General features: G+C 32.0%; 1 protein-coding gene across 1 annotated transcript; it reads left to right on the forward strand.

Annotated features, from left to right (window-relative positions):
- Nucleotides 1-3,403: 3,403 nt before the first annotated feature.
- LOC145039583 (uncharacterized) lies at nucleotides 3,404-5,580 on the forward strand. Its single transcript, XM_078987619.1, has 3 exons — nucleotides 3,404-4,090; nucleotides 4,170-5,237; nucleotides 5,311-5,580. Exons 1-3 carry the CDS (start codon nucleotides 3,404-3,406, stop codon nucleotides 5,578-5,580), a joined length of 2,025 nt encoding a protein of 674 aa, XP_078843745.1.
- Nucleotides 5,581-12,418: the final 6,838 nt, after the last annotated feature.

Genomic DNA, 12,418 nt, shown 5'->3' on the forward strand with positions numbered 1-12,418 from the left:
CCTTTTTAAGGGTAAAGTTTCCAACTTTACCCATTAATACCCTTCCTTAATGGATTTAGCTGAAACCCTAACTCTTTAAGACCTATATCTTGATTCAAAAGCCATTAATACTTCAGGCTAAGGCATACAAACTGAGATTTGGACCCTAGACAATGCATGAGCACGTAAAGCCTCTAACTTTCTCTCTATGCATGGCGTTTTGGATCTTGAAAGGCCAAACTGATATCCTAAAGCTTGCATGGGGCTTCAATGGCCATAAAGTTTGCACCTTTATGCCATGAAAGCCCTTCAAAATCCTAGATCTAGAAGTATACTCACTTGGGACGTCTATTTCCTAAAGACCATGCTACTTTGACCAAAACCCAATAAAAATGAAGATGAATGGATCTAAGTAATCATTAAGCAAGTTTGAGACTTTCTTACCAAAAAATGTTGCAAATGGAGTGAAGTTTCTGGATTTAAAAGCTTCATCTTGGGCCCTTAAGCTTTTCCTTCTTCCACAAGCTTCAAATACACAAGATTTCTCTAAAAAATGACTCGCAAGCTTACACAAAGCATTAGGGTTTAGAACTTGGAGGCTGGAAATGAGGCCAACATGGAGGGTTTAAGATGCTTAAATAGGGTGCAAACCCCAGAAATTAGGATTTCACCTATGCCAGCCTACTCGTCGAGTTGAGGCCTCTCAACTCGTCGAGTAGGTTCCTAAAATCACGTGGCCCAAACAGTCTTTACTCGACGAGTCTGGGGCTTCTAACTCGTAGAGTTGCTCATATAATTTGAATAATTATTAATTTAAATACGTACCAGGAACCAGACGTTACAAATATCGATAAAAAAAGATGAAGTTGAAAACTTATTTTAGATTTGAATCACAAAGCCATAATTTGATTTTTGATTTTTGAGAATATGAAGATGGAAATTGAAAAATAGGGGCAACAAGTGTGGGAAGAGAGAGAGAGAGAGAGAGAGAGAGAGAGAGAGAGAGAGAGAGAGAGAGAGAGAGATTCTTTTCTTTTCTTTTATTTTTATTTTTTAGTTAGGAAAGTAATTAAATACCAAAAAGAAAAGCAAAAAACAAATAGAAATGGGCAAAAGCGTGTGATTTAACAAAACAAAAGGGTGTTTTTGTCATTTAACAAAACTTAACAAAATCTGTTAACAAAGTTAGTCATAGAGGACTTTTGTGTGCAATGTTTGTTCCTTAGGGACCATCTTAGGAAAAAAAAAGTTTTGTAAAGACCATTTTAAGGAAAAACTGTAAAGTTAAAGGATCATTTGTGATTTTTTTTCTATATTACATATTGAATAGATCATTCGGCTAAAATTTAGGGCCTATTGTTTTCGAGAACTGTACCCTACACCCCTCAGGGTCGGCCTTGTTCGATATGTATCTCATGAAACCGTTGACAACTTCACCAAAACACTCTTATTTAAGCCACACAGTTCTTAAATGTGATAACGAGTATGGGCCAGTTTCGGTGTAAAACCAAAACCCAAAGTAATAAGTTTGGTTTCTGGGTTTTGAAACCATTGGGTTCGGTTTTTGGATGCGTTAGGTTTAAACCCAAACCCGTGACTTTTAGGTTTTAACCCATTTTCAAATAATTATAAATAAAATTACAACAAGTTCAACTGAATTTAATACCAAACAAAAACACTAAAATCAACAAATTAGTTTAAAGAAACTAAAAAAGATCAAAAGCCAACTGGTCTTAAGAAACTAGGAAATATTAAAAGTTTAAAGTAGTTGATACGTTTTGAGTTTAAACCTGTTGGTTTGGGTTGATTTTTGTTTGGTTTTAAAACCATTCGGTCGGTTCGGTTTCAGTTAGTTGGTTTTTAATGTGCAAAACCAAGACCAAACCAAATTTGTCGGTTTTGAAAAATCTAAACCCAAAACGAACCGTTTGGATTTGATTTTGGTTTTTTGGTTTTTTGGTTTTTTTTTTTTTTTTTTTTGGTTTTTTTGTTTTTTTTTTTCGGCCTCATAACTCATAAAAATAGAACTTAGAAACCGTAGTCCAAATATTAGTTGGGCTCACTTTTATTGGGCTTTAATTACCCAAGAGGATAATTAGGATATATCACACTATCACAGGATTAACATCAAGCAGATAACAATTATAAATACATCGGCCACAATTATTTTTAAGGATGACAAATAGAATTATCCTAAAGATTAAGGTTGAATCGAATTATAGAAGATTAAAAATTTATAGGGAAAATTTCATATATACCCTAAATAAACAAGGAAATATCATATTTACCCTAACTAATATCTAAATATCATATATATCCTAAATGAACAACCATAATATCATATTTGCCCTAATTTTAAATCTTAATACTTTTATAACCAGTAATTAGTATTTAAAATCATTTTAATTAAAAACAACAAATAAATTGACCATAATACCCCTTTCCAAACACATTACCAAAGCCCTACGTTGATGAAAGATGCCATCCGTCGCCTCCATGATTCTTGCCCCGTTGTCATCTGCTCCACAGAACCTCGATTGATCACAGCCAATTAGCGATTCTAATCATTAGAGGCTTGAGACCAGGTAATATGTCATTCATATCTCTAGTGATTTCATCTCTGGATTCTTGATTATACCTGCGTGGAGTGTGATAATACATGTGTGTAGTGTGTTTTATGTGATTATACACCTGCGTCGAATGTTTCAATACCATTGATGGTTGTGTTGGGTGTTTAAATGTCATTAATTATCTACTTTATTTTTGAAAACTAAAACTTTTAATTTAATGTACATTAATTACACGATTATGACCCATAAAAACTTGTTGTCGATACGTTCATGCATAATCACACAAAAACAAGTAATTGCTTTAAAGCTCTTTGTCACTAATGTACACTAATTTCAAGAAGTGTCTAATTAAATTTTGAGTCTTCAAAGCAATTGACTACTTTATAAACCTAATCAAGCCCATATTATATTACATGTATTGATGGCTGAGTATTCTGTCTACAAAGGCATGTATCAACACTTTAAAGGCAACCCTTTGTCTTCTTTGATTAAGGATCTTATGGTCATGCCTACCCCAAATTTCAGATTATGCCTTTTTATTCCAGAAAGAGTAGAAGTGGATGATTAGTTCATGACTCTTAAAGTTCTTTCCCACTATGATGAGGCTGCCGAATTTGCTCAATTTTATGATAAAGCAACAAAAAACATAATATTCTATATGTTTAAGATTATTAGTTTTTTAGAGATGTTAATGTATATTAATGTTTTGCTTATTTTTTAAGATTTTTTTTACCAATATCGAGAATTGATAAATGGAAGATACTTTTGATATTATCCTTGACGACACCTCGAAACCGGTATGGGAAAATAGGGCCGAGTCTCCAATAATCGATTACGTTCCTGCAAGTATACCAATGGGCAAGTACAAGCTAAAATTAAAATATGGGGGTTTCTTTCGGTTAGCGAAGAACACTTGTAAGAAAATATATTGCTTTGGCTCTCAAAAATGCATCCACATAGACACATGGTCCTACAATTTTAGTCAACTAAACGAAGAAGTTATAAAGCATTATTCATCAAAGAACAATCCAAAATTTTCAATTTCCTATGTTGATAAGTGTGCATCAGGTCAATCCTTTATTGAGCTTGATTCTGATGAGAAGTTCATGGCTATGCTTAATATGTATGAAAAAGAGAAAGAAGTAACCATTTACATCACAACAGAGAATAACCACAACTCAAATAATCACTGTGCGCATAACCACTTATGTGACAATATAGATGAACCCCATGATGATTCAGACTACTGTCCTAGTGAAGAATGCTATTATAGTCACCTTAGTTCTGAGAATGAAGATGAGCCAACAAATGATGATGAAGCAACTTACTCTTTTAGTAAGAATATTGTATGCATGAAAGTTGGCACAAAATTTGAAAATGTGGTTGCTTTTCGGAGAGCTTTGAACCATTACGCAATCATAAATGAGTTTGACTACTATATTCAAAAAAGTGACCCGACACGATTCACAGCAAGGTGTGAAAATATAGATTGCAATTGGAGAATTTATTCGTCTGTCATGCAAGATGGTATTACCTTTGAAGTAAGTACATACCTAAGTTATTTTTAACATGATTTCCAATTAAAATATATTTATATATGTTCATTTAATTATTATGCAGGTTAGGAAACTTGAAGAAGGACATACTTGTACTCGAAGTAACATGGGTGGTAATAAGCGTGCCACTCAAGGATGGATTGCAAATATAGTTACTAACAAGTTGAAGTCAGATAGGGACATTTCTCCCATGGATCTTAGAAAGTGGATTATGAAAACTTACAATGTTAACGTACCATGCCTAAAAGTATTCAGAGGGAAAGAGCAAACATATACTGATATGCATGGTAAATGGGAAGACTCTTTCATGAAGATGGATGTATTTAGGGAAGAATTGCTAAATAGGAACCAAGGAAGCGTTGTCGAAATTGACTTTGATGTAGTTGGTGGCAAGAAACGCTTTAAAAGGTTTTTTATTTCTCTGTCCGCTTGTTCGAGAGGGTTTCTTGCTGGTTGTTGTCCTTATATTAGTCTTGATGCTTGCCATTTAAAAGGAAAATTCAACGGTGTATTGGCCGCTGCAACTAGTGTTGACGCTAACAATTTCATCTTCCCGATAGCCTATTGTGTGCTTGAATCAGAGAACACACAATCATGGACATGGTTCCTTGAATCACTTCAAAAAGCAATTGGGACGCCAAGTGGTCTTGTTATCTCATCAGACATGCAAAAAGGGTTAGAAGTTGCCATCATGCATGTTTATCCTAATGTTGAGCATAGAGAATGTATACGACACTTATATAGCAATTTCAAGAAACGTTTTCGTGGTAAATTCTTCAGCAAGAAACTATGGAGGGCTGCAAAAACCTACTTGCCTACCAAGCATGATAGATTATTGAAGGACATTGGTGATGTAAGTCAAGACGCCATCACATATCTAAATACCAACGACAAAAAGGTATGGAGTAGAAGCAAGTTTGGCATAACTTCGAAGTGTGATTATGTCACTAATAATATTTCAGAATCATTTAATTCTTGGATTGGTGTATTGCGCTATCAACCCGTGCTTGATCTACTTGATGCAATTAGAGAAAAACTTATGAAAAGATTTGATAATAAAAGAATGTTAGTGAACAAATGGAATGGTACATTGGTTCCTATTGCTAAGAATCATGTTAACGACATTTCAAAGGTAAGTATGTTAAATTATAATTGAATTACATATCTATAATCATCTTACCAATATCTTTTTTTTTTTTATGTAGAACTTGGGTGAATATGAAGTTTGTAGAAGTTGTGACAATAAAGTTGAAGTAAAATGCAAGGGACAACGTTGGGAGGTCTACTTAGATGAAAGAAAATGTAGTTGTCGGGTGTGGCAAGTTACGGGCCTTCCATGTGTACACGCAGCAGCTTTTATTGCTTTTACGAGGGATGTTAATTGGGACAAACATGTTGATTCGTGTTACACTATAGAGAAATTCAAAGAAGCATATGCTTTTGAAATTTCTCCGATGCCTGGAGCGGATGAATAGATGCAAAAAGATAGGGATAAAATATATCCACCTATTATCAAACGTCCGGTTGGACGACCCAAAAAAAATAGGATCAAATCATCAGATGAATCGAAAAGAAGACACAAATATCCACGATGTGGGAAGTACGGACATCGCGAAAAGACATGCAAGAACCCTGCACTTCAAGGTTTAGATCCAAGTGAAACATCAACCTCAAAAAAAATGAACCGGTGTTCGTGACAGTTGGTTGTTTTCAAAAGTTTTTATTGTTAGTTAAAATTATTTTGTTTTTGAAAACTTTGTAAAGTTGTTTGAGACACACAAGGTTAAGTGTCAACATGAAAAAAATATGTCGTTAGTTTTTAATTTTTTAAACTTGGTAAACTTGTTTATTAGTTGAATTTGATAAACTTGATTTCTTGTTCTTAGATGTAGTACTTTGATTTTTTTAAGATTGCATTTATATATATGTCGGATGGTTTTTCTTATAGACTAATAGGTTAATAATTACTTTTATTGTTATCATTTCTCATCTTTATTATTTATCTTTCTAATGACAAATGTAATCACAAACATATAAAATAACGTCTTAATGGATTAAAACACTTTTGTTTATATTAAGTCATAAAATGAGCATTTTGGGTAAATATGATATTTTGACAATTTAAGGGTATATATGAAATTTTAAATATAGTTTTATAAAAGGAGTACAATAGTCAATGAATAAAAATAATGATTTAAAATGATTATAAAATATTAAAAAAAACATTCAGGGCAAATATGATATTATAGATACTTATTTAGGGTATATAGGATATTTAGAAATTAAATAGGGCAAATATGATAATTCATTGTTTATTTAGGGTATATATGAAATTTTCCCAAATTTATAATCAGCTTGAACAAAATTTTTGTTTTTAAATACAATTAAAACGTATAATTATATCTCTCTTTAAAAATTACAAAAAACAACTATTCTCTAAATTTTCAAAAGGTCAAGCAAAAAAATCAAAATTTCTACACATAACCATACATTTTGCATGGCACCACTCAAAATATTTAGAGAAATTAAATATCCTTTTACTTTTCTTCCTATTCATCTTTCTACCAAATAATGATATATATCTTAAAATATTATTAATTTTATAGGATTTTATACGAGTAGAAAGATAAATAGGAAAAAAAATAATAATAGGATATTTGAATTCTCAAATATTTATGTGAAAGTCATGTTCTTATTATTGATTTTTTTGGTTTATTTTTATAAAAACTTAAAAATGGCTATTTTGGTATTTTTTTTTACTTTTATTTTTATATATAATGTACTAAATATAAGTTATATGACTATAAAAAATGTAGTATTAAAATTATCATATAACTTATTCAACAATGATTAATAATATTATATACATTTGAATAACTTGACTTTGACTCAATCTATTAACCTTATTTTATGTCTAATTTATTTACTATATTTTAAGACATTTTATTAACAAACTGTTCACCTAGGCATGCAAAAACCGGTTTTTTTTATGAACCGGACCGGTTCGGTTCAAGTCCAACAAGTCAAAACCGGTTCACACCAAAACCGGTTCGGTTCCACACCGGTTCACACCCAAAAATATCCGAACATATGTAAACCGGTTCAACGAAAACCGGTTCAGAAAAACGGGAAAAAACCGGTTCAAAACAGGATCAAAAAACCGGTTCAAAACCGGTTCGACGCAAATAAGGTTTTCTAATTTTTTTTTTGTTTTTGGGCTAATAAGTGTAAAATAGGAATGGTTTTTTTTTTTTTTTTTTTTTTTTTTTTTTTTTTTTTTTTTTTTTAAGAGTAAAAAGCTCTAAATTGTTTTAAACCATAAATTTTTTTGGCTTACAGAGTAGGTGGTTTGGGTGATTGGGGAGGCAAAGGCTTATAAGCCTTACATATACACGTCCATATGGAGTTATGGACCATGTCCAAAAGTTTTTTTTTTTTCTTCTTGTTTAATAATATCATATCTTTTCATGTATTAACTTTTATTTTGGTTTTAAATTTTATGTTTGTGTATATGTAGAAAAACATAATGTATGTAAAAAAATTGTTCAACTTGAATCAACGCATTTTTTGGAGTAATTTTCAACCTATTTTTCATTTTTTTTTTGTTTTTTTTTTATATTGGAAATACATAATACAACTTCAAACATAAAAACACAAAACATCCAAATTGTCAAACTAATACATCTTCAAACATAAAAACACAAAACATCCAATTTTTTTTTGTTTTTGTTTTTTTATTCGTCATCCGCCATGTCGTTGCGTAATCCTCTCTCATACTCGATCTCTTCTAGGGTGAGTGGCACCGACATTCCCATCGCTACTTCTTCCTCATGTACTTGTGGTTCGACATGCAACGATGTGCCTTCTAGTAGTTTAATGTCTTGTATCCTTTCCACGCCATCAAGGTAGCATTTCAAGCAAATGCACACTTCCACCGACAAAGGGGTTAGTTTTGTTATTCTTGGTGATATTACCCTGCCACTAACAGAAAAAGCCGATTCCGAAGCTACCGTAGAAGCTTGGGAGCTTAGTAGATCACGGGCCATAGCGGCTAGAATCGGAAATTGGGTTTCCTTTCCTTTCCACCAAGCCAAGATATCAAAATTTTCAAACTCTTGAATACTCATTTGAGATAAGAAATTGGAATCAATGTACCTCCCGAGCTCGCTACTTGGGGTGTTAGACCGAGCTCGTTTGGAATTTTCATTCCTCAAAGTATTATAAAGCCTAATTGTTTCGTTATTTTGGTGAGAAGTGGATCCGGATGCCCCCGTATTTTGCATCATGTCATGAATGTTTGTTGAACCATATTTTGTTAAATAAACTTCAAACAAATTTTGAAAAACTTTGTTAAAATTTGAAACTTCCTTTGATGCATAATCCATGTCATCATCCATTAAACCCAAATCGTAACAAATATTTTCAATTAAAGTCTCAACCCCCCCAACATTTAGAGCCGGATTTAAAGCGGCGGAACAAATAATAATGGGAGGCATTTCTTGAAAATATTTTTTTAACTTTGCTTTCATCGGTTTCATCATATTAGCAAACATTGTGCTCCTCATTTCAAACTCATTTATTTTCGCACACATTAAAAAAATTTGGTTTAAAACTAAACAACTTGTAGGATAATAAACACCCGATAAAAAAGTAATTGCTTTTTTAAAAACATCAAGCATGTCCGTAACAAGTTTGATAGTATCCCAACTTGATTCCGGATAAGCCGTAACCTTATTACGGTCCGCAAGGTTGTCATGGAACATTTTTAAAGTATCTTTTTGACGTAAGACACATTCAAACATTTTGCAAGTGGAGTTCCATCGGGTATTATTTTCCCAATTCGGACCTAAAAAGAGGGCATTTGCATCGACACAAAATTGCATATAATTATGATATCGAGCGTTACTAGAACTAAAAATATCTTTTAGCATGTCTTTGAAACCATCTTTTATAGTTTCAATGCTAGTTAGTCCATCTTGCACAACCAAATTAATGATATGTGCAACACATCCACTATGAAAAAAAACACCATCGCAAATTGGTTTATATTTTAGTTTTAGTTGTCCAACCGCGACGTTGTTGTTTGAAGCATTATCAAAAGATATAGAAAAAATCTTTCCTTCAAGTTTATAAGTTTTGATCACACAATCTAAAATTTTAAATAAATTTCTACCGGTGTGCGGGTACTCAAACAATTCAAACGTAATCGTACGCTTCATCATTACCCAATTAGTTGGATTAATCCAATGAGCGGTAACACAAAGGTACGCATCCGGTGAACCGTGAAGAGCCGTCCAAACATCACAAGTTAAATTCACACCGGTTTCTAAAGATTGAAATCCTAAAATCAATTCATTTTTTGCAAGTTGCCACATTTCAATACAATCACGTCTAATAGAAGTACGACTCACATGGCAATATTGTGGTTGGAGAGTATCTTGGATGTGTGAAGTCAATCGTTTGTTGTCGAAGTGGTCAAAAGGCAAACATTCTTGAATCACGAACTTTGCCATCCTATCTCGAACTTTACTCAAATCGTAACTCCACAATGTTGCATCATTCGCCATTGTTGTTTGATTATGACCCGGCCCAAATTTCACCGCGAGGCATCTTTTTGTCATATGAGTTTTCAATGTCGAATTCTCTTCTTCATTAAAAAAAGCACCACATTTCTTGCATCGCGCTCTTTTTATACCGTTCGACATTACACACAAATCATAGTTGCACCAAATAGCCGGATTTCTATTTGTTTCTTTGATGCTAACAACGGTGAGATTGTTTGATGAGTCTCCAATACCAACGGAAGCCGAATCCATTGTTTGAATTAAGAGCGTTTTTTGAAGTAAGAGAGGTTTTTTGAGGTTTGGTTAACCCAAAACATGTAATAGGTATTTATACTATCAAATATTGGGGAATATGGCCAAAAGGGACCAAAAAACGAGTATCTAACAGCCATAAACGGCTATATAGCCGTTAGAATAAGACAAAAAAAAAGGTAATATGCAAAAAACCGGTTCAAAATCGGATTATACATCGGTTCAAAAAACCGGTTCTTAACAAACCGGTTCGAAACCGGATCACACATTCAAAAGGGCGAATTTGTTCGGTCCGGAGGTTCGGTTCTTCGGGGGTTCGGTTCATGCCTGAACCGGTTCGGAGGTAAACCGGTTTCCGGTTCACTGACCGGTTCGGTTTGTGAACCGGTTTTTTTGGTCATCTCTATGTTCACCTGACTGATCCATTTTTGAGTTTTGGGCCCATTTCACAAGAAGTTTATATTAGGGGTGAACATTTGGACCGGCGAACCGGACTGGATCGGACCGTTTTTTTGGACCACCGGATCGGTTCTCGGTTCTAGGAATCCATCAAAACCGGTTCGGTTTTTTCCCAGCCCGGTCCGGTTTTTACCGGGTTTAGAACCGGTTTGACCCGATTTAAAAAAAAAAAATTATAATATGTACTTTTTTTAAAGAAGCATAACTCATTCGTTTTAAGTAGGATTGACACGCGATTTTTTCCAACATTTAATTTACAGTTTGTAGATGATTTTAGACTATAATTTTGTTGATTTTGGTATTATATTGAATGAGTTAACGTCTTTCAAAGTTGAGTTATCAAAGCTGAAAATTTTTAGTTTTTCAGCAACATTTTTAAATTTTTTGTAATCTGTGAAAAATTTTAAACAACCATAACTCATTCGTTTTAAGTCGGATTGACTGATGGTTTTTTCCAACGTTTAATTTACAGTTTGTAGATGAATTTATACTATAATTTTGTTGATTTTGGTATTATATTCAATTAGTTACAGTCTTTCAAAGTTGAGCTATCAAAGCTGAAATTTTTCAGTTTTTTAGCAAAAATTTTAAAATTTTGTAATCTGTGAAAATTTTTAAACAACCATAACTGATTTGTTTTAAATCGATTGACCTGCGATTTTTTTCAGCATTTAGTTTACAGTTTCTAGATGAATTTAGACTATAATTTTGTTGATTTTGGTAATATATTCAACGAGTTACAATCCTTCAAAGTTGAGTTATCAAAACTGAAATATTTTAACTTTTTAACTATTATTTTAGACTATAATTATGAATTTTATGTGTCTTTGACAGATAAATCATATAAAAGGGATATTGGTGAAGTTTATTTATATGTTAGTTGCTTTTATTTGAAAAATTAAATTTGAAAGTTATAATATTATAATATCAATGTAGATTAGTTATGCATGAAACAGAAATGTAATCATTTTTACAAGTTGTATCGTATCAAACCCAATAACATACCCGTTTTAAAGAGTTCTATCAAACACAAAAACTTATTTTAATAACTTGTACTCTATGTAATTAAAGTTGTACCGGTTCAAATGAGTCCAAGAACCGAAAAACTCGGACCTAGACTTGGACCCGGACACGGACATGGACACGGACACGATTCATCCGGTCCGATCCATGGTCCACAATATTCTCCATAACCGGTTCGGTCCAAGAGCCAGTCCGTTCCGGTCCGGTTCGGTCCAAATGCTCACCCTTAGTTCATATGATCCTCATGGACTCATCGTATCATATATGATTTTTTTTATTTTTTTTACTAATTTTTGAAAAACTTAAAATAGAGGTTAGTTTGTCGTTTTCACTTTTAATAATATAGCTTTATTCTAATAAAAGAATAGTTTAATCTTCTTTTGTTCTATAATACAATTTTTCATTAATATTATGTTACATGTCATGGAGATGTATATTAGGCAAATCATTTCAAAATTCAAATTTACTTTTTTCTAAATATATTTTAAATTTGAAGTTATAATAAGTTTAAAATTTTGATATATCTCTTAATCAATAATTTATTTAAAATGGTTTATTTAAAAGAATTGATTAATAATTATGAATTTTTATTTTAAAAGTCTAGTTAATTTTGTAACGAGTTATAAACTAGTTGTATATATAAACATAACTATAAAAATGATATTTAAATTAATAATATAATCATTTTAAATAAAACGAATGATGATATTATGTACATTTAAATACATTTACTGAACTTTCACTTCATTATACCTATTAACTTGATTTATCAATATATTAAAATATTAAAATGTATATGTTTATAAATTATCATAAAAATAACTTATCATAATTTATAAATTAGTTTGGAACCTAGCTTATAATAAGTTAATTAATATAACATAAGTTATTTCAAACCAACATAAGCTATCATAGCTATTTTTATGTTTTATCAAAATGTTAATTCCTATTCTAATGAAAGAATAATTTTAATCTTCTTTGGACACGTGTCATCATATTAGACATCCTAATTAAT

Source organism: Lactuca saligna, chromosome 4, assembly GCF_052625555.1.
Source record: "Lactuca saligna cultivar CGN05327 chromosome 4, ASM5262555v1, whole genome shotgun sequence".
NCBI lineage: Eukaryota > Viridiplantae > Streptophyta > Magnoliopsida > Asterales > Asteraceae > Lactuca > Lactuca saligna.

Coding starts and splice junctions, on each gene's coding strand:
- LOC145039583 (XM_078987619.1), top strand. CDS start 3,404: ATGGGCAAGTACAAGCTAAAATTAAAATATGGGGGTTTCTTTCGGTTA. Junction 4,091..4,169: donor AAGATGGTATTACCTTTGAA/GTAAGTACATAC, acceptor ATTATTATGCAG/GTTAGGAAACTTGAAGAAGG. Junction 5,238..5,310: donor ATGTTAACGACATTTCAAAG/GTAAGTATGTTA, acceptor TTTTTTATGTAG/AACTTGGGTGAATATGAAGT.